The sequence below is a fragment of the Vitis vinifera genome, chromosome 16, assembly GCF_030704535.1.
Source record: "Vitis vinifera cultivar Pinot Noir 40024 chromosome 16, ASM3070453v1".
Classification (NCBI taxonomy): Eukaryota; Viridiplantae; Streptophyta; class Magnoliopsida; order Vitales; family Vitaceae; genus Vitis; species Vitis vinifera.
The window spans coordinates 26,206,902-26,229,737 of NC_081820.1; the positions used below are offsets into that span (position 1 = coordinate 26,206,902).

At 37.5% G+C, this 22,836-nt stretch overlaps 3 protein-coding genes and 1 non-coding gene across 6 annotated transcripts; 1 reads left to right on the top strand and 3 right to left on the bottom strand.

The window, feature by feature from the left end:
- Positions 1–268: 268 nt before the first annotated feature.
- On the bottom strand, positions 269–470 carry MIR3637 (microRNA MIR3637). Its single transcript, NR_127890.1, has one exon. It is a non-coding gene; the product is annotated as a microRNA MIR3637 (primary transcript).
- An 832-nt stretch (positions 471–1,302) lies between these two features.
- Positions 1,303–2,124, bottom strand: LOC100252005 (uncharacterized). Its single transcript, XM_003634121.4, has one exon. It carries the CDS (start codon positions 1,993–1,995, stop codon positions 1,624–1,626), a length of 372 nt encoding a protein of 123 aa, XP_003634169.1. The 5' UTR covers positions 1,996–2,124; the 3' UTR covers positions 1,303–1,623.
- Positions 2,125–2,270: 146 nt separating this feature from the next.
- On the top strand, positions 2,271–6,730 carry LOC100265804 (uncharacterized). The gene is made up of 3 exons (XM_002264475.4): positions 2,271–2,802; positions 5,978–6,123; positions 6,368–6,730. Exons 1-3 carry the CDS (start codon positions 2,724–2,726, stop codon positions 6,389–6,391), a joined length of 249 nt encoding a protein of 82 aa, XP_002264511.1. The 5' UTR covers positions 2,271–2,723; the 3' UTR covers positions 6,392–6,730.
- Positions 6,731–7,597: 867 nt separating this feature from the next.
- On the bottom strand, positions 7,598–20,438 carry LOC100246868 (glutamate synthase [NADH], amyloplastic). 3 transcript variants are annotated; one of them, XM_010664682.3, is made up of 23 exons: positions 19,973–20,438; positions 19,377–19,782; positions 18,936–19,055; positions 18,378–18,491; positions 17,872–18,024; positions 17,581–17,681; positions 17,380–17,476; positions 16,751–16,860; positions 16,364–16,467; positions 16,001–16,180; positions 15,576–15,919; positions 15,423–15,493; positions 14,852–15,321; positions 13,807–14,676; positions 13,015–13,169; positions 12,558–12,719; positions 10,691–12,292; positions 9,996–10,214; positions 9,638–9,906; positions 9,152–9,457; positions 8,784–9,051; positions 8,339–8,596; positions 7,598–8,247 (listed from the first exon to the last, which is right to left on the bottom strand). In XM_010664682.3, exons 2-23 carry the CDS (start codon positions 19,779–19,781, stop codon positions 7,975–7,977), a joined length of 6,651 nt encoding a protein of 2,216 aa, XP_010662984.1. In that variant the 5' UTR covers position 19,782; positions 19,973–20,438; the 3' UTR covers positions 7,598–7,974. The 3 variants fall into 3 exon arrangements, with proteins under 3 accessions (XP_010662984.1, XP_002267865.2, XP_010662985.2); XM_002267829.4 differs by having other exon boundaries at positions 19,377–20,404; XM_010664683.3 differs by lacking the exons at positions 17,380–17,476; positions 17,581–17,681; positions 17,872–18,024; ... (2 more) ...; positions 19,377–19,782; positions 19,973–20,438 and adding an exon at positions 17,179–17,314.
- Positions 20,439–22,836: the final 2,398 nt, after the last annotated feature.

The following is a 22,836-nucleotide window of genomic DNA, read 5'->3' on the forward strand; positions in this document are numbered from 1 at the left end:
ACCATAATTGGTATGTCAAGTAATTAGGTTTAGAAATATAAGTTTGATTTGGCTTATTAGTTATAGAAAATCAAAACCGAACCACATTCCTTACCCTTTAAAAAGCCTTCCATGCTAGAAACATGTGATTCTAGCATTCCTAACAAACTCTCTTTACATTAACTCATAATTATACATTCCTTATCCTTTAAAAAGCCTTCCATGCTAGAAACATGTGATTCTAGCATTCCTAACAAACTCTCTTTGCATTAACTCATAATTATCTAATCGACACAATGGCATACTCATAAATTTTATAAAATTAAGAGCATTTATGCATTGTGTCTTGTCGAAAAATAGTATTATCCAATAATACAGTCGGAATATAATGTCAGTTTCAAAATCAAACTATCCAAACATATTTTCCGACAAAACACAATACATAAATACCCTTAATTTTATAAAATATTACTCATAATGTCATCATGTCATCATGTCATGGGAAGCAAGGGGCTACATATTTAGGGTCAACCAAGTTGAAATACAACTCGTGATTTCATGCCAATCTTGATTTGATCAATGCATGCTTGTTTTGGATGACATTTGCTTCTTTTATGGATCCATATGCTTTGCATTGATTGCAGCATCAAACAATGCATCCATAATAAAGAGAAATGCTAAATGCCCCCCCTAATCTCTTTCTATCCCCACTTCATTTCTTTTCTTCTCAAATAAATAAATGAATTTGACCCCCTCTTCTTCCTCTTCCTTCAGTACTCACTCACTTCATTTCTTTTCATTTCAAATAAATAAATAAAAAATGAATTTTGCCCCCCATCTTCCTTCAAAACTCACTCTTACTAGAAAGTTGTGACATTTTCATTACTTTCCCTTTCACTATATGGCTCTCCTTTCTTCCTCCATATTGTTGAATGTTTTGTGTCTGGCTTTTGATAGTGTTTTCTAAGAAAATGTTCTTTTATTGCATTTTCATGTTTTCTTGTCCCTTACTCTTTCTGTCTCTCCCACGTCTCTACATGATAGATTTATTATTTTTTTTAAATATTTATTCAAAAAACAAAATTCCACTTATTTCTTATTGATTTTTTTGTTATTCCTCCCTTTAATTCTGCATTATATTCTTACTGATTTTCTGATATTCTTCCCTTTAATTCTGCATTATATAACCAACGATTTACAACTTCTTCAACAATAAATTTCGTTTCCAACTTAATATGACAATAGTATCTTAAGATTAAATTTAATTCTGATTTAAGAAAGGAAAGGGAAACTAAAATCGGATGGTGGGAAAGTAAAGTCAGATTTAGCGAAGAAGACAACAAATTTATATTCACTTTCACCTCTAATTGAAAAATAAATAAATGTTAAAAGAGAAATTGAGGGATATTGAGCTGAAAGCCTGAAGATTCAGGCCCATAACCAAAACACGGCCCGGCCTAAAACGCATCGTTTTGGGTACAACAATATTTAAGAAAATACTAAACAGTAATTATACTTCTCATCTAATTAATTTTATTTTTCAGAAACTTCTTTTTTTTTTTTTTTTTGATAGAAAAATGAATTACCGACAAGCCTAACCTCGCTTTGAGGGTATATTCTCGCTGGTGGGTAACTATACCGGTCTCAGAAATCGGAACACCGACCGTTCCGCTCCCAGTCGCCGTACCGAGTTGGCTCCGGTCCTTTCGGCCCTCCGATCTCGCCGGTTTGTTCGTTAACGTGAACGCCGCCCCCTCCTTCATCTTCTTCTTCCACTTCTTCTCCATTTTCGCCGTCAGGACTCTGTTTGTTTCCCGAGAAGGGAGAGACCTCTTCCTCTTCTTCTTGCTTTTCGCGGTGTTGCGGTTGCTGAGCTGAAGAGCAGAAGAGTCGCCTCGATGTGTTGGAGTGAGTCAGTGACTCGGATCCACATCTGGATCTCGCACACGCTAACCCTAGCCTCGGTGCGGAGAGATCGATCAACGATGAGAATACACGGCTCAGATTGCTCGACATCTTCTCTTGGTCTCCAGTACACCCTACCGCTTCAGTTATAAAGGAAGGAGAGGGATCGTAGAGCGTGGTCACTTATACCGAACTGAATTTACAGGAGACTGAAAGCTGACCCTTGGATTTAGATATAAAGAGGTGGTTTGCATTAGAATGGAGGTCTGGCGTGGGTGATCCATGCAACGTGGCAATAGGAGAGCCACGTGGTTGTTCCTTTAGAAGCCACGTTGCAATCACGGAGTAGATTGTGTCAGTGATATGGATTGTTGGAACATTGTGCCGCCCATGGTTTTATGAAATTTGCTTATGGGCTTGGGCATCTCCCGAATCCTTTGAGCCTGTTTGGCCAGTTTTCTCAATTTTTTTAGAAAAAAATAAATTTAAAAAAATGTTTGATAACACTAAATAATTTTTTTTATTATTAGGGGTTTTCTAAAATATAATTATATAAATATGAGAATAATTAAAAATAAAATATTAAAGATAAAAAATATTTTTAAATATTAAAAAATGGATTAAAAATATTTTTTATTTCAAATAAATTTATAAAAAAAATTGTTAAGAAATTCCATAATTTGAGAGTTGGAGACCCACAGCGTGGGAAAAAGAAAAATAAAAGATGGGTTATTAGTTATTAACGACCATTAGGGGATTTCGTCATTCAGATAGTTGGGCTCCTGTCAGGCTGTAAACGCCCAAATTGACAAAGAAGAGAGAGAGACGTACACAGAGAAATGGGTGGAGCTGGGCAGGTGATGAAGAGAATCCCACGCATTAAATTCCCACAAAGACACCCTAAATCCTCAGCCTCAGGTCTCTCTCTTTCCCTCCCTCCTCTCTCTTCTCTCTGTATATCATACACATCAATCTGTATCAATTCTTTTGATATGTCTCTTGCTTTTTCTTTTTCTTTTTCTTTTTTTGTAATTTATGTTTCCTCTTAACATATTCTGGTTGGGTTTGTGTCAGTGGCTTTTTTCTTTGATCTTTTCAGTGGGCAGTGTTTATAGAACCAAAGAAAATCTGGGTCGATTTTGTTTCGGATCAAGTGCATGATGTCTTGAAATTGTCAGGGTTTTGGGTTTCGTTTTTGTCTTATCAAAATTAGGATATGGGTTTTCCTTTTCAGTATGCAATGCTTGAGGAACCAAAAGAATTGGGTTTAGGAATGGGTTAATCATGATTTGGATCAAAGGCCTGATATATTGATAATTTTTAGGTTTCCGTTTTCTTGGTTTGTCAAGTTAACCAATGGGTTTTCCTTTTCAGTGTGCAATTTTTAAAGAAAAGAAAAGAAATGGGTCTTAGGTGGTGGGTCAGTTTTGGCTTCGATCAAATGCCTGATTTATTGACATTTTCAGGGTTTTGGGGGTTTGATTTTGTTGTTTTATCAAATTAAACAAACGGGTATTAGTTCAATTATATTCATGACTCTTAGTTTGAATTTGAGACAATTTTGTGTTGTATGTGTAGGCTCAAGGATAGAAAAGATGGTAGGTAACAAATGCTAAATTTCATATTGCAAAATTGTGTGGATTGGAATGATGTGATAGGAATTTTTTGTATTTTTTTTTTTTTTTGATAAGCAAGCACAATTCAATAAGAAGAGGCTAAAGAGCCCCATAGTATACAGGGCGTATACAAGGCAGCAAAGGCCAAACAAGCAAAAAGCCAAAAAAACAAACCACCCCTTAACTGGAGGCAAGCCACTCCAGGAAATCTAAAAGGGAGTGCGGCTCCTCTTCCATATACAATTTAGCCCAACCCCAAGTATTACATACAAAAGAATATTTAAACCTCTGAATAGCTAAACCCCCCCCCCCCCCCCCCCTTAAAGGCTAATCTATTCCTTCCAAACCATCCAAAAAATAAATAATGGAACGGTACTCATCAAGACTCTTAGTTTGAATTTGAGACAATTTTGTGTTGTATGTGTAGGTTCAAGGATAGAAAAGATGGTAGGTTACAAATGCTAAATTTCATATTGCAAAATTGTGTGGATTGGAATGATATGATAGGAATTTGTTGTATTGATGTAGTATTTATGATTTTTAAATGGTACTCATCAAGAAGAGAAGGAAAAATGTGAAATGAGGATATTGAGATGAGTCATGCTATTCAATCCAAAGAGACTCCCTGATTTGATTCTCTCCACATTTGAAAAATGCTTTTGATTTTGTATTAATGGCATGTCATTGTGTATGTTGGAGAAGCAAAGTGGAGCGTCTATTTGGAGAAAAACAAGTGACTTTCCTGTTAAGGTGGATGAGTAGCAAGATGAGAAATGAATGTGTATATGAGAAGGTAGGTCAGAAATTCAGGGACAAGATGAGAGAAAAGGTTAGACAAGATTGTATGTCATTGGGTAATCAAGACTGATGATTATACTAGCAAGGAATGGAGGTTAAAGTAGAAGGCAATAGGAGCAAGAAGGATGAGATGTGGTGGAATATGATTTAAAAGATAATTTGACAGTATCTCCCTGGCATTACTAAGAAATGATATAATTAAAAATGGCCAAAGGCTTAATGGTGTGTGGTTCAATGGAAATTATGGCCTTTGATTTTGCAAAATAGCAAAAGAGGAGTTCTATGGCCATACCCAGTTGAAAGAATTAGGCCTTTTTTAGATAGCCCATCTTGTACGGTTTTATTAAATTTGTATGGGCCTGAAGGAGTTGGCAATTGCTGTATGGTAGCCCAGCTTTAAGGATTTGCTTAGTGTAGATCTATCACCATTCTGGATAACTAAAGCTCAAAATCAGCTTGGGTGTGGCAATGATTTGACCATTGCCTTGAATCCTAGCTCAGGTGGCAAGGGGGACAAACATGGGAGAGGTTCTAGGTTTGATTCCATGTTAAATAAATAAATAAGAAGAAGAGTATATGTAACACTTCTTTTTGTAGCTTCTCATGGCTTGAAATCTTGAGGGACATCTTGGTTCTAGTAGTAGAGTATATGTAACACTTGTTACTATGCTCTTTCCTTTCATGAAGTTCTAATCTTTGTGCCTGTGGAGCATTCTGAGAACACGCACCTACGGTATGGAGATGAAGTGCCCTGGGACAAAATGCAGGTGTGAAGGATGCAAGTCCTTTTGATGGGTTCTTGATATTCCATGATTAGATTGTGTGGCTGATACTGTTTAGCAGTTACTTTTGTCTCTTCTCCTTAGCCTTTGTATTTTATATCCTTGTAATACTATTGTGGTCAACAAGGAAATAAAGTTATATGATGAAGGCATGGTTTTCTTTGGAATTATCATGGCTACCCTTTGACTGTAGAATGTGACACGTGCCGAAGCTGTCACATTATATGTTTAACCGTTCCTCATCTTATAAACCAATCAACTACGATGAGAAATGGGAAGTGCAGCATTTTGGCATTGAGCACTTGAAGTGCCCAACCTATGCTGATAAGAGTGTATATCCATGTAAACCCACAACGTCCTGGTCAAAGAGACACCAATTAGATTGGTTCTTGACTGGATCGGCTTGTAACCCATGCAATCTGTCTGCCTTCATTTCTCTCTCTATGAGTTATTGCTTTTATTGTCAAGTACTTTTGCAATTTCATTGCCTTTTATTTCAAACTGATGGACCAGAAACCCCGAAATGCATCCCTGAAGCATCTTTTTGCTCATCAGTTTGGAATCCTAATGAATAAACACTTTCAATGGATGGATTGTAGCGATGGACCTTGTTGTTTATGGGTTTCACCATCTCAATCTGTCTAATTATCCAGTTGGTTTCAATTGCTAACACCATCTTGATTTGTACAACACAATTCTCAAGAGTGTTACTCGCATTCATTTTTTTATTTACACATGTGGTTGTAATATTTGAAGTAGTTTTGAATTGAATTAAATCTGCATTCACATGCCAAACTGGCAATTTATTGATTAATGCATTGCTTTGCATTTAATTTTCTATACATCGATTAAGTATGACGATTTTTATTAATGTACGTTCTGCATCACAAACTAAAGCTATGCCAACAAATGAGGATGCTCATCTAATATTCACTTCAACGTCAGAGGTTCCAGCCCCACCCATCAACACTGCCATGGGAGGGAAAGCTTCTCTTCAACCCAAACGGACACCTGTTTCAGACAGAGAGATAGAGGCCATTCTGGTGAGTACCCTTTCCAATATTGAGGAATTCAAACTACCCTTCAAAGCTTATAAATTAAATTTGATGAGTTTAGATAGCCATTAAAAGTATAAATTGTTATCAGTTCGAAAATGCGTTTTCTACCATTTAAATCTGCATGCTTGTAAAGAAAAAGAAAAAGAGACCCAAATCTAACTATTTCATGAACCCTTTAGCCATTAGATCAAAGTGGGTGTTTATCATTTCTTTAATCACCTTTTTGCAGCTGGGTGCTCCTGATCTTGGCTGAAGTTGAAGCACAATGTAGTTTTGAATTTCCATATCATTTTTCCCCCTTAACTCCTGGAATAAGAAACTGTGTTTTCTCAGGAAACTCATGATAAAACATGTCTAGCGAAAGAAAGACGACCTTTGGTCACCTGACCAGGGCATTGTAATTTTTTGTTCAAGAATCAATTTCCCTGGATGTAATTGTTTTCTGCATTAAGCAGCTAAAAATCAAGGGGGCCTTTTCTTGTGGGTAACTTGATACAGTTTCTTCTGCTTTGAATTTGCGATCTGGGTTTTGCTATGTTGCCATTATACTGTCTTTGGTGAAATATTATTGCTGGTTCATGTTGGTTCTTGATGGATTTTATGCTTCTAAATTACTTGTAAACATTTACATGTGAGTTTCAATCAAGCATTTGTAGAAACTTGGTTCTATCTATTATTACCATGACTCTCAAAACAGAACCATTGTTATCCTTTAGTCCATTAAGAAGAAGCAACCATATCCTAATTCAATCAAAAACTGCCTACTGCCTACAGTCTTTTAAATGTCATGTGATCATCAAATTTAGTCCCTTGTTTGAGACAACTTTTTGTTTTCAACTTTAGCCAGAAGTAGAAGCAGAAATCAAAAGCCATTATTCTTGATAAAATAATATCGGTATTGTAAAGCTTTTATTAAAGCATTAAGTAGCTTGGTAGGTGAATGTTTTCGGGCCATTTATGTTAAGCTCTTTTAATAAAATTAAGCTTAGAAAAAAACAAGCTTGAGGGGCAAAGATTGACTGAAAAACATCTTATGAAATATTCCATGTTCTTGTTGTAGGATCTCTTGTTTTTTTTAACAAAGACATTGTTTGGATGCTTATTTAAACAAGATGAGAAAATCGGAAAATATTATTTATAAATTTTTTAAATACTTTAATCATGAATGTTTATATTGTTGAAAGGTAAAAGAAATTTTATATTTTAATAAAAAAATATTAAAATATAATATATTTTTATTTTAAATAAATATTAAACAATAAAAAATAATATATTTTACTTAATTTTTATTTATTTTATAAATTAAATATAAGTATAATATAATATAAGATAACATATCTTAATTTCATGTTTATTGAATATAATATTGAAAAATATCATATATCCCATTCAACATAATTTCCTAGGATATGCTATCCCACCAATGTGAATAAATTCAGCAAGCCGGAGCACACAGCGGTTTTTATAAGCAACAAATCCTCATTTTTATAGCTTTTCAAATGAAAATATTCAGATACAAAACTGTACATTATTCTTCCTTTTCAACCAACCACCAAAGAGCTGACCTTGAGGACAACAAAAGAAGGGGTGAGAAGCCCTATAGACAGAAAGATGATACTTTAAAAATAAACACAAGACAATTCCTAAAACCCTACCCCATAGCCCAGAAGTAGCCCAGCTTGTTTCTCCTTAGCTTCTTCCAACTCCTTCAATTCCTTATGTGGTTTCACGACTGGGAATGGAGCATTGCTATCAATTTCGCGAACGATATGCGTGTAAGAATTGTCATTTTTGCTTTGGCTTTCGACCCCAACGTTTTGATGGACTAAGGTTACCCTATGTCATTACTGTGTGTTTGATGCTTTTTTGTTGCCTCTTGATGTTGTCGTCTTGCCAATTGTTGGTAAGGTGTTCGTCTTCTCGCATGAGGAACTTGTCCACCTGTGAAGCAGCCTGCCGGCCCTCTGAGATGGCCCAGACCACTAGAGACTGGCCACGCCGGCAGTCCCCTGCTGCAAAGACCCCTTCCACGCTGGTTGCAAAGCGGCCATAATCTGCCTTTAAGTTTGATCGGTTGTCTCGCTCCAACCCCAGCTTCTCTGCTACTGTCTGGAAGTTTGAAGAGTACAAGAACCATTAACCAAAATCAGAAAATTTGGAGGAACAAGTCATTGGTGGGATGAAGTTATAGAGTACTTACCACCTCAGGGCCAAGGAATCCCATGGCTAGCAGAACGAGGTCAGCCTCAATCACCTCCTGGCTGCCCTCAACTTCCTTGAACTGAAACTTTCCACTGGCATCCTTCTCCCATTGGACACGAATCACTTCAAGCCCTTTCAAGACCCCGTTCTCATCTCCAATAAACCGCTTGGTCAATACTTCATAGGACCTTGGGTCTTTTCCGAACTTGGCAGCAGCTTCCTGGTGTCCATAGTCCACACGGAATATGCGAGGCCACTGCAATCCAGAAGTTAAGAGAATAAAACACCTAGATTATCCGAGACTTGCAAACAACACATTGCAGGCTACTGGTCTAAGCAAGGTATACATCCACTTGCAGTAACGATAGATTTAAAGTAGAAGAGCATTTTAGCAACGTGAACAGGGAGAGGGAGAGGGAGAGGGAGAGGGTTATGAGTTGAACCTGTGGCCATGGGTTGCCGGGAGCCCGGGTCTGTGGTGGCTGAGGGAGAAGCTCTAGATTCACAACGCTACTGCAACCATGGCGGATGGATGTCCCTATGCAGTCTGTGCCAGTGTCACCTCCACCAATCACCACTACCTTCTTGCCCTTGGCAGAAATGTAGTTACCATCCTCAAGGTTGCTGTCAAGCAAGCTTTTCGTGTTTGCATGTAGAAATTTCATAGCAAAATGGATTCCTGATAACTCCCGCCCCGGAACAGGAAGGTCCCTGATACAAATCACAGTTCATGAGTCCAACACAAGCTACTTAGTGGCAAATAGATTTAAACACTATCATGGCCTATAGCTTTCCCCTTTCAGTTTTTTACCTTGGTTTTGTGGCTCCTACAGCCAAAACAATGGCATCGTTCTCCTCCCGGAGCCGGTCAAGAGAGTATGATGGATCTGTTCCAACACTAGCATTCACAACAAAATTGACACCTTCCTCAGCCATAAGGTTAACGCGCCGTTGAACTACATCCACTTTGTCAGCCTTCATGTTGGGAACACCATACATCATAAGACCTCCAATTCGGTCAGCACGCTCAAACACTGTCACAAAATGGCCCATTCTGTTTAGCTGATCAGCAGCAGCCAACCCGGCTGGTCCACTTCCAACAATCGCAACTCTCTTCCTGAAACCATTAGCATGTGAAATCTTAATCTTGGAACAAAGAAACAGTCATTTCAGCAAGCCTTGCAACAAAGAATATTAAAAAAACTAAGACCCGTCTCGAGAAGTTTTTTTCATTTAGAACATTTGGAAGTAAACATAGGACAATATCTAAATATGCTACAATGAGGAGAAGGCGTACCCAGTTCTCTTGGGGGGAGGCCGCGGCACCATCCAGCCCTCCTCAAAGGCCTTGTCTATGATGGAGCATTCAATGCTTTTGATGGATACTGGATTTTCGATAATACCAAGAACGCAAGAACCTTCACAAGGGGCAGGACATACCCTTCCTGTAAACTCTGGGAAGTTATTTGTCTCTAGGAGCCGATCTAATGCTTCACGCCACCGATTTTGGTGCACCAATTCATTGAATTCGGGTATTTTGTTTCCAAGAGGACATCCAGAGTTCTCCTGCACAGTTTTTTCAAATTTAAACAAGATGCAAGAAATTTTATTTAAATAAAGAAATATATAACAATGTAAATGAAACCAGTGCTCACCTGGTGGCAGAAAGGAGTACCACAGTCCATACAACGGGCCGACTGGGTCTTTAGAAGTGGGCCAGGTTTCGTTTCCACCATAACCTCCTTCCAGTCATTCATTCTGCTATTTGGATCTCTGTATGAAATTCCCTCACGCTTATAGGCAATGAAACCTCGATGTTTGACAGCATTGGCTACTCTAGTAGGCCTCTTATCTGGTTCAGCCTCTTCCACCTTCTGCAAATTCCAAAACAATCATTAGACCCTTAAATAGACTTATAATTCATGAGAAATAGCATAAAAATTTCCAAATTAAATCCACTCAGTTAGAAAGATACAAATTTTTAGAATCCAATTACATGATTACAGAAAAGACTCCCATAGAGCAATGAACATTCCTACATGCACCATCAAATATTGGAAGTAGTCTCTAGTCACAAAGTGGATCAGCTATGAAGCTTGTGACAGCTCCATTTCTCAAATTTTATTTTACATTTTCCTTGTCCTAATGCCAAAGGCCTCACCTCTTGTTAGCTTTAAGTTTAAGTTTCAAAACAAACCAAGACCACATGCCTTTTAAAAAATCCTGCCGTTCATGGAATTATCAGAGTGTGGGAGAGAGATGATGGTCAAGATGTTACCAGTGGTCCCTATTGAAGCAATATATATAAGGAAGCTCGGTGCAAGAATTGATAATGAAGGGGAAATTTTACCTGACTGTTTTTCCCATTCAGTGATGCAGCTGCCAGCTTCTTAAGTTCTTCAAAAGCATCTTTCTCCATTAATTCTTTCTCGTCTTGATCCTCAGCCTCCTGAGTGTCCTGCTCCAATGCCTTTTTGGAAGCCTCCTCTTGTTTCATGCTTTCAATAACCCGTTTATAATCCCTGGGGAAGACCTTGATAAATTTAGGTAGAAGATTGTCAAAGTCAGCAAGTATTTCTTTTGCTAACTGGCTGTTTGTATGACGCTGATGTTGTTGTATCATCATTCTAAGAGTCATAATATCCTCCTCTTTTTCAACTTTGTCAAGATCTACCAGCTCAGGGTTGCACCGAGAACTGAACTTCTCATCCACATCAAAAACATAAGCAATGCCACCGCTCATACCTGCAGCAAAATTCCTCCCAGTTTTTCCAAGCACAACAACAGTCCCACCAGTCATGTATTCACAACCATGATCACCGACACCTTCTACAACTGCTCTTGCCCCTGAATTCCGGACGCAGAATCTTTCTGCTGCCATCCCATTGAAATATGCTTCACCACTTGTTGCCCCATAGAGAGCCACATTACCAATTACAATGTTTTCCTTCGGATCAAACTTGCTTTGTCTTGGAGGATAAACTACAATCTTGCCACCTGATAATCCTTTCCCAACATAATCATTGCTGTCTCCTTCAAGCTCCAGCATGATGCCAGGACATAGAAAAGCTCCAAGACTTTGACCCGCACTTCCACTGAGTTTAATATGAATAGTCTCTGCTGGAAGCCCTGCACTGTGGTACCGCTTAGTCACTTCATGGCTAAGCATTGTACCAACTGCACGGTTCACATTGCGGATTGGTGTTTCAATATATACAGGAAGACTTTTTTCTAAAGCTGCCTTGGACAGAGCTATGAGTTTTTGGTCCAAAGCCATGTCCAATCCATGATCTTGTTTCTGTACACAATACTGGGCAGCTTCTGGCCGGATATCTGCAGCAGGTCTCAGTAGTAGTGAGAGATCGATATTCTGCACCTTCTCGTTGTTCTTAGTCACTTCTTTATCAACTTCAAGCATGTCTGCACGGCCAACCATCTCACTGAGTGTTCGAAACCCAAGCTGAGACATAATCTCCCTTACCTCCTCTGCTAGCATAAAGAAGAAGTTAATGACATGTTCGGGTTCTCCAGCAAACTTCTCTCGAAGAACTGGATCTTGGGTTGCAATGCCAACTGGGCAGGTGTTTTTGTGACACTTTCGCATCATGATGCACCCAAGTGTGATAAGGGGAGCAGTGCTAAAACCAAATTCTTCTGCACCAAGAAGGGCAGCAATTGCTACATCTCTGCCAGTTTTCAGCTGGCCATCTGTCTGGAGAACCGTGCGTCCACGAAGGTCATTAGCAACTAAAGTTTGATGGGTCTCAGCAAGGCCAAGTTCCCATGGCAGCCCAGCATTCTTGATCCCAGTCCATCGAGAAGCCCCTGTACCTCCATCATGACCAGAGATCAAGACATGGTCAGCATGTCCCTTCACAACTCCACTAGCAATCACTCCGACACCAGCTTCAGATACCAGCTTCACACTAACTCGGGCGGATGGATTAGCATTCTACAAAAAAAGGGTAGGAAGGAGTAAAGATGGAGTGAACAAATCCAAAAGATATATGTTAAAGAGTCCATATTCAACATCAAAAGTTCAATTCGCTTCTTTTAGCTTTTAATAAATTTGCTTTTTGCCAAGCATAATTGCTATATAAGTAAAAACAGCCTTCTATCTATACCTGGGGGGGAAAACAAAAGGAAGGGTCTGCAAAGAGATAGGAATCATTATGCAAACCTTAGAAGCATTTACTTGAAGAAGCATATCTGCATACCTTAAGATCGTGAATTAATTGGGCAAGGTCTTCAATTGAATAGATATCATGATGCGGAGGTGGGCTGATCAATCCCACCCCAGCAGTGGAATTCCTTGTAACTGCAATATCTCCAATAACCTTGTGACCCGGAAGTTCACCTCCTTCACCAGGCTTTGCTCCCTATGTAACAAGGAAGACAACAGTTTTAAAACATGTCCAACCATAAAATATAAATAAACTCAGTTCATATTTGACCTCACCAAATGCCAAATGTAGGTATCAGATAAAGATGCAAAGACACCCAAAGGTGCTTTGCAGAAACAGCAGCATCTGTCCATGAACATAAATCCATAAACAAGAAGAACCGCTGTTCCAATAGGAATACAGGGGCTAGATAGGCACACATGAACATCAACAGAAGCATAAACAATGACAAAAATGTTTTGAGTTCAAATATGCAACGTCCAACATATACCTGAGCCATCTTTATCTGCAGTTCATCAGCATTAGTAAGGTAATAACTTGAAACACCGAATCTCCCACTGGCTACCTGCTTAATTGCACTTCTTTTTGGATTCAATGATCCATCAGGGAGAGACTCCAAACGAGATGGATTCTCACCTCCCTCACCTTCAACAGAAATTGGACAAGGAAAATCAAAAAGGAGAAATCATGCAAGCTGTGTATATATTGGAGCAATTGAAGTTGAAAAAGAGGAAAAATTTTACTAAAGAAAATGGATTCACCAAGTTCCAAAATCATCCTCACCAGAAGTTTATATCAACATAACAAACTTTGTTGTTTTGATAGATTCGTATAGTTAGCCTATATCAAAATAACAAACTATACACATCTAATAGTACCAATTAGTACAAAGAAATATGAGACTCAAGACTTTCGAAACTGTCCCCACTGAATTCATGCATGGATACATGCCTACACACATAAGTGCAATGAACATCTATATATATATATATATATATATATATATATATACATATGTGTGCAATTATCTGCATAAGATATCCATCACACTAGAAAGATTACTTGATTTGAAAATTCAAGCAACAAGAACAATTAATAGCATAATCAGCCTGATAAAAAAATGACAAATTCCTCCGCATATTCTGGCGGAACTTAGTAATTTAACTACATCAAAAATCTATTCTTATAGCAACTGCATTATAAATCTTAAGGCAGTGCTGCATTACAAATCTTAAGGCAGTGCTGCATTATAAATCTTAAGGCAGTGTTATTGAGAACATACCTGTATTTGACTTCCCTCCAATTCTGTTCATAGCAATAGCCAGGGTGGTGTGTGCCTCTAATGATATTGATCCATAACTCATGGCACCAGTACAAAATCGTTTCACAATCTCACTGGCTGGTTCCACTTCATCCAAAGGAACCTTCACTTCTGCCTCTTTGAACTTCAAAAGTCCACGCAAATTACAGGTTTTATTCAGTTCCTGTATGCGCTTGGAGTATTCTTTGTAGGCAGCCACACTATTAGATCTGGCAGCATCTTGCAACTTGGCTATGGCAAGGGGATCATTCAGGTGAACCTCACCACCTTTTCTCCAATGATAATCCCCAGGATTGGGCAGCGCTACAGCCTCTGCACTTCCTGGAGGGAAAACCCGGGTGGGAAATGCCATCTCATGCAACTCAAGCGCATCCTGTGCAAGCATTTCAAATGTTGCACCCTCGACTCTACTTGGAGTTCCTGTAAAACACCTCTGGATCACTTCTGATGAAAGACCCACAGCTTCAAAAATCTGAGCCCCCTTGTAAGAGGCCAAAGTTGATATCCCCATTTTGGCAAGAACTTTCATCATCCCATAGTTGCTTGCTTTGAAGTACTTCTTGACCAACTCATCCTTGGAGTGGAATTCACCACTTGCTTTAGGTGGGATCTTTCCGTCAACTTGTAGTCTCAAAATAGCCTCTATGGCCAAATATGGGCATATAGCATCAGCACCAAATCCAACCAATGTACAGAAATGGTGCACTTCACGTGGCTCAGCAGATTCAACAATCAACCCAACCTGAGTGCGCTCAAGCTTTTGAACCAGATGCTGATGCACAGCACCAACGGCCAATAGGGAGCTCACAGCTACACGCTTTGATGAGAACGCTGCAAAATAAGATGAATGATAAAGAGATTAGTTAAAAATAGAAAAACCCAGCAAACAGAAAATAGTTAAAACACCCAAAAGTATATACACCCAGCAAAAAGTGAAATATATTTCTGAGTACATATTATTTGATAGGGGATTTTTCAGTGCAAGGCAGTTTACAATTCGTGGTACCTCTGTCAGAAAGTACTAGCACTGTATAACCCTGCTTAATGGCATGATGCGCTTCAGAACAAAGCCTATCCAAGGTCTCCTCCAATCCCTTCCTACCACGGTTTTTAGAATAAGTAATGTCAAGAACTTTGCTGCGCCAACCTCTGTAGTTCATCTTTTTTATTGCTTCCATTTCTTGGATGGAGAGAAGAGGGCCTTTTAATGAGAGACGATGACATTGTTCTTCAGTGGTTTCTGTAAGATCACCTTCTGGACCAATCATGCACTCCATGGAGGTGACTATCTTCTCACGGATTGGATCAATAGGAGGGTTTGTGACTTGAGCAAACATCTGTTTGAAATACTCAAATGTGAGTTTTTCTCTGTTTGACATCACAGCCAATGGAGCATCATTTCCCATTGAACCAAGGGCCTCAGTACCATCTTTTGCCATGGGCAGCAGCAGCATCTCTAAGGCTTCAACAGTGTAACTGCATAGGAACAGAAGAATTAGAATTTATCATGCATACAAGTGCAGATGTCCCAAAAAAGGAAAAAAAAGTGCTGCATCAAGAATGAAATCATTACATACCCAAAAGTTTTTAAAGGAGCCAATAAACCATAAATGCCCATGTTTTCCATGCTGTCATCTTGGTTAGATGCCTACAAAGTCACAGTAGGGATATAAACATCAGGTGAAAAACAGAAAGAGAAGCTGGCAGGATAAAGATGAGTTTGAACTTACTGGCATCACCCCTGCAATAGTGGGAGAGACCTTGTCAGATTCATGAACAGATTCCACAATATCCTTTAGTTCTATCTTTTGCCGTTTAAGCCACTCCCCATAAGGTCTAGCTAGTGAATACTGCTGCTTCAGGGCTTCATCATCTACAACAACATGATTCTCAAAATCCACCAGAAGCATCATGCCAGGGTTAAGTCTTCCTTTTCTGCGCACATCTTCAGGAGCAATGTCTACAACACCAACTTCACTGGCCATTATAACCCGTCCACTATGAGTTACATAAAACCGACCAGGACGCAATCCATTGCGATCCAATGTAGCTCCAAGATAGCGCCCATCAGTAACTGCAAATTGTAACTGTAAGCTCAAAATAATTGTAAGACTAATAAACAAATGTGTTCAAAATTCTATGGAAAACCATTTACATGATATAAGAGCAGGCCCATCCCATGGCTCCATTAGAGCTGAGAAATATTCATACAAGGCCTTTCGATCAGGATCCATATTCTTGTCATTTTGCCATGCTTCAGGTATCATCATCATGACAGCTTCGGGGAGACTTCTACCTGCTCGAACCAGAAGCTCAAGAACGCCATCAAAAGCTCCTATAAAGCAAACAAAATTCAGACACAAGCCAGTTAAAAAAGGCATGAAAATGCACCTGCATGCTTCCACCAATGATTCATGTATTCATAGGAATTAGATAGTAAAACACATGGATTCATACTTGTATTGATATATATCAATGACTGTGCATATATATACAAAATGTTGAATTACAATCTAACCTGAATCAGATGAGCTGGCATCTACAATGGGTAGAAGCTTCTTCATCTCATTCTTTGATAGGCCAAGTTCCTTGCACTTCAATAGACCCTCACGTGCCTTCATCCTGAAAAAAGAAAACATGCGGCATCAACCCAACATTTCTTCAATTGTTCTAGAATGGAAAATTAAGTAATTAGACTAACAAAAAAATACAAAGAATTGACAAGGTCACAGAGACGCAATGTGCTTCAATTGTTTAGAAATATATGTTTGCTCTTACGAAATAGTATAATATTCTCAACAATTATCTCAGAGAATAAATAAAACAAATTTCATTAGACTATAGCACCGGCCAACCACTAGTTACTCAAGTACATGACAAATCCTCCAATTACTTGAGAACATACCAGTTTACATTGCCTCGAAGTGTGTTGATTTCCCCATTGTGGCCCAATACACGCATGGGTTGAGCTCGGTCCCAACTAGGAAATGTGTTTGTAGAGAACCTAGAGTGTATCTGCATTGCAATAAAGGAACAAAAAATTGTCACTGTGAAATTCATCTATCTTTATTCAAAATATGGAGAATTCACTTGGACTACGGACATGAAATTGTGTTCAGGGCACTTCAATAAAGAAGATACTGCAGTGCCAGTACAGAACATCATGAAAACCCTAAACTACCTTTGACCAAACACAATTTCCATTCCACCCCTAAATTGGAAGTTTCATCCTCAAGAACTGATCACTGAGCATTGCACCAAGGTTCTGCAAACATGATTTACTTCATAATGAGGTTTCTTACCAACTCATTACTCGATAATGAAGTTTCTTACCAACTCAGCCAAAGGCATCCAATCCAGCATTCAAACAGTAATCAAGGGAGTGGAAGAACTTAAGAGATCATTCAACTTCAATGCCTCAGAAGTCATCCCTCAACCTTGCATCTCTTCAGTTACTGGTGATTCCCATGCTGTTCGTTGTTGAAGTATGGAGTTAGCGGACAAGGAAGAAAAGTATATGGAAAAAATATTTACCAGGGCCATGTAGCTCGTAAACCTTTCATTGCCAAGATCTGCATAGTAGTATCCCTTCACTTGATCAGGCTTTAACTGCCCTTTGTAAACAACAGTCCTGAAAAACCAGGCAAAGATGTGAAAAAAAGTGGTGATAGAAATGCAATTAATCAAGATACAATACTTTTTAAAGAGAACAATGCAGCTTTCTGAGAAATAGACCTTGAGGAAAGCGAACATATATAGAAGTCCCTTACTCCTCCATGTTGGAGGTTCAGTGCAGCTCTGATAGCAACCATTGAGACCCTCCTTAGTATGTACATCTGTGGACAAAGCAATGTAAGAGCAGAAGGCATAAGTTCATTGGACTAAAGAAACTAATAGGACAGAGGAGACAAAGAAATTGACTACCACTGTAATTTATAAACTTATATATGATACTGCAGAAGGGTCTCTGTTTCCCTTACTCGGATTCTAAAACTGGATTGTAGAATAATTGAAATAGACAGCTACCTGTTGCTCAAAATCAGCTTTTGATCGAGGAGTAGGTGTAAGAAACACCTGTTCAACAACAGGTTCTGTCTGCAAAGCAGAATTGCCCAATCCTGAGTTATTTGTTGGGACAGAACGCCACCCAAGTACTGTATGCCCAAGAGATTCCGCAACCTTTAAATGCAATCAAAAAACCTGTTAGTTATCTTCAAAATATAAAAACATGGGTTTGTCTTGTCATTTTGCTGGAAAAAACAAACGACAAAAGACAAAATAATAGAACAACACACGCCCACGTATGTAGCCTCATCAATTGCCATCAATTTATCATTTTATTCCTACAATTATAATTTTTTCTCAACTAGACTAGAATTGCCATCACCTAATGTAAAACATTGCATGAACAGAAGTCTAGACTGAAGGGGGCCAAGACATGTACATAGATATCCATGCACTGACTGATACAAACAACCCCTTGCCAACTGTTAAACTCATCAAAACTGACAAGGTTCTAGTATCAGAATTACCTTTGTAAATACATTTTTGCTTTCTTCCCTTCGAGTGTGAGATGTGGGCAAAAAGAACATGCCCACTGCATATTCCCCAGGGGGTGGTAGCTCAAACCCAACATCCTGTGCAACCTAATCAAAGGCAACCCAACAATAAATCAGTACCAAGGTTCTAGAAATGGACTGAGCCAACTCCAACAAAACCTGAACCATATTTATGAGCTGATCAGAAAGCCATAGATTTCTAAGTTAAAATGTTTTCAAACTAATTTAAAAAATTAAAAATAAAAAATAAAAAATCCATAGAAATAGGATCAACACTGCACAAACTGAATTTGCATGCACTTGTTTAACATGCAATTTTCCTTTTTGAAATAAAAAACTCTTTTCTTCATGTGCGAAAACAGAAACATATCCAAAAGATAAAAATTCAAATAAATAAAAAGGTAAAAGGCTTATAAACAGATACTTTAACTGTATACACAAGCCACAAACAAAAAGTGGACGAAAAACAAGTTAATTAGATGCAGCCGTGTAAAGTGTGCCAAAAAGGATCGGAAAACAAGGTTAACAGACCTCCTTGAAGAAGTCATGAGGAAGACCAACGAGAATGCCAGCTCCATCGCCAGTATTTGTTTCACAGCCACATGCACCTCTGTGAGACATACGCACCAGCATCTCCACAGCATCCGTCACCTACAGCCCAAATATCACATGTGTCATACATCTTTTTTTTATACCCAAAATATTATGTAACAAAATTACTGTACTCAATTTGAATCTGATTTTGGGTGCTGAGAAAAGTGAGAAAGAAATGAAATGGAAAGGAAAAAAATAAAACTTTGGATCTTATCTTCCCCTAGTTTTGAAATGAAAATTTCTTCCTTTCCTTTGTTTTCTCATGCTTCAGTTAATTTAAACCATATTCAAAATTCAATTTCTCCCCCTTTCCTTCATTTTCACAGGGAAATAAATATCTCTTTCCAGAAAAACAAACATTCCGGACTCGATCCCTACCGTTTTTCGGCTGCTTTCACCCGATAATTCTGCGACAAACCCAACGCCACAAGAATCCTTATCGAAAGACGGATCATATAGACCGAGAGGCTTTTCCGGCACCTGCGACAATGCCGACCGCACAACAACTCTGAGCTTCGGCGATCGACCAGGACCATCCGATTGCCAAAAATGAAGCCTTTCTGATCCACATCCCCGCAATCTGGTCCCCAAAAACTTGTTCTCAACAACATTAGTTCGTTTTGAAACATAGCAGCTCGAACCCTTCGATTTGTTATTGAAGCGACTCAAAGGAGTCACATTGAATTGGTGAGCAAAGGTAGGGCGCTTCCGAGAAGGGACAAGACCCGAACCAGAGTTGTTTCGGATTTGAACAACAGAACCAGAACCAGACGTCGCCGACATTCTGGATATGATGTATATACGATTAGGGAAGCAGAGAGCTGAAGAACGTTGTTTTCTTTACAAGATTAACAGATTCTTAATTAAAATTGCCTTTAGATTAATATTAATATCCGATCAGCTCAGTCCAAAAAAGGAAAAAACAGATCTCGAATCTAACAAGGAAATCCGAGAGGAAACGTCAAGAAGATCACCTGATTCGGTAACTTCAGGAGATAACCACCGGATCTATACCTATGTGCAAAGACCAAATCCAACAATTTTCACCAAGAAACCTTCTCCAGCACAAAAACTCACAAAAACTATATGTTAGATGAAAACTCTCAGATTCAACGAAAGGAGTGTTGAAGACTACAAGTTATTTTAGTGTCCTCCGTCGGACTCTTCGAGATCCAATTCACATAAACAAACAAACAAACCGCTCCCAGAAAACCGAAAACTGAAAGAAAATCGATTTACTTCGCAGAAACAAAACGCACAAAGACACAGACGAGGACGGAAAGCGAGCGAGAGAACGAAGCAAAATGAAAAGGAAAAGGGCGAGAGGATTGAGAGTCTTCCGGTTTAGCTACCGACACAATCTCTGCTCTCTACGGTGGCTGTCTTCTCGGCGGAGAGAAGATGGGCGAACATTTATAGAGCGAGGAGAAGGGTGCCGCAAGACCATTTTTACCCTCGCGTCCTCACCATCTCTAATGAAGTGACAGCTCAGAATTTTGTGTACGTGCCACGTGTATCGTCACCCTATGCGGCACGCGACAGCCGCTCATGGTGGGACCACGTGCCTCATGCCACGCTGGGGCCACTCCTGAGCCGCCCTCTAGGTTCGGTTCCGAGCCTCGGTTGGTTAATTTTTTTCTACTGAATGAAAATCAAAATTACCGTAATAGCCCAGACCAGTCATAATATGTTTAATGACCAATTTGCCCTTAATTAGGTGATGGAAATTATTTTAAATATATATCGTAATAATTTAAAGTTTTTACATAAAAATAAAATTAATTTATGTTTTTTAATTGAGATAAAACGAGGAATATTTAATTCTTTGTAGCTAAAATATTATTTTTAATATTTAACAATTATAAATATAAATATTAAATATATTTTTTTCAATAATTGGAATAACCTTTAAAATGGTATTTTAAAAGCTTTCTTAAAACTACTAGGTGTTTTTTTTCCAAGTAAAAGTGGTTTCAAAACAGGGTCTACTATTTTCCCTTCAAAAGCGAGCATGGATGAGGAAGGGCATTTTGGGAAAAGGGGGTAGGTGAGTAGGGAAGTTGACCACGCAACGTGACGAAGTGGGTGACGAAGAGAAGTTAGAGAAACGGGGGCGGAAAAAGGAAAAACAAAAAAACAAAAAAAACAATGTATTAATAATAAGATACGCGGCCAATGGTATCAGTGAGCCAAGTGCCGCCGGTTTACGCGGCCAACAGTAAGAGAGATTAGCTGTTATTATCCACAATTTTTGTTGATTTTCTTCATATTTGGAATAATACCCAAAATATATCAATCAAAAAATGCATTTTTATTTATTTTTGAAATTTAGCACAAGTATCCATAATTGGAGAATATAGATATGTCACATACTATAGTTTTTCCATTTTTAGATTATGTTGTTTTAATTTAAAAATACAAAATAAATTTTATTATTTTTAAAATTTAATAAATATGATTTTAATTATTTATTTTTTAAAATAATAATAATATGTTCCTAATTATATGATATTAATATTTTTTCAATAAATTTTATAAAAAATAATTTCAAATTTTTTAATTTTTTTCTATTTAAATTTTGCTTAAAAGTATCAAAATTAATTTAATCTTCTAGAATTTGAAGTATAAGGGATAATTTATGAAAAATCATTTGAAATAAATAAATCATTTGGAAATTAATTTTCCCAAATCCAAAGAAGATATGTGATTAGATACTTGGAGATTTTGCATGTGATCAATAATTAATAAGTTAGATACCAAATCTACTTTTTGGACCATATTTTAATTTTTGGATTACATCAATTAATTACAATTAGATGACACATGTCCACATTGCGACAAAAGTGACAAGTTACAAATATCATGTCTTTATTCATGAATAATGTTTTATTTTGCACTAATTTTACAAATACATTTATTAGCTACAAAGCAATTTTTTTTTCCAATATAAATATCTTCTGTTATATATTTCATTTCTCGATAAATTTACGTAACGAAGCTTCTAAATTAAAATGTATATATACTCTCTTAAATAAAAGCGATCGTTTTCAGATGACACCTCGATATTAGTATAATGAAAACTCTACACTTATTTTATTATATTTTCTCGAAAATGATTCGGGGATTTAATTAATTTGATATAACATTAATCTATGGCTTTTCAAATTTTAAAATCATCCATCATTTTCTCACCAATTTGTTTTATAATGTTACATGTATTTATTGGACTAGATGCATGCACGGTTGGTTTTAATAATTTGTAACAAGAAGCAAATAGCAAACTTACTACTATGTAGGCAACATGTACCCACCAACACACTTTTTTATGTATGTAGAAAATTAGGGCACGGATAAGAGGACAAGTGACTTATTCTAGCCTCAAGGGTCAAGTTGGCCGAGAATTTCAAAGCCTGTTCAAAATATGAGGTCACACTATAGAAATTGAGTTTTGATAAGGTTATATGATGCATTTGAATTATTAATTTCTTAATTAATTTAAGTTGATGTGTGATATCCGAGATTGGATACGGGATAAAGTTTCTTAATTACCTATTTTTTATAAAATGTTATTGTATTTAAAAAAAAAAAAATCTTTAAAATTAACCATTCATTTAGAAAATAATTTTTAAAAAAATTAGTTTTAACTCACTAATATGAAAATATATGAAAAAGAAATTAAAATTTTAAATTAACATAATTTCATCTATTTAAAAATAATTTAAAATAAGTCTCAACTTTTTCTAAAAGGTGTTTGTTTGTAGAGAAAAAAAAATCTCAAATAATAATAATGATAATAAATCTAAAAAAAAAGAGAAATATTTAAATGAAGAAGTCTAAT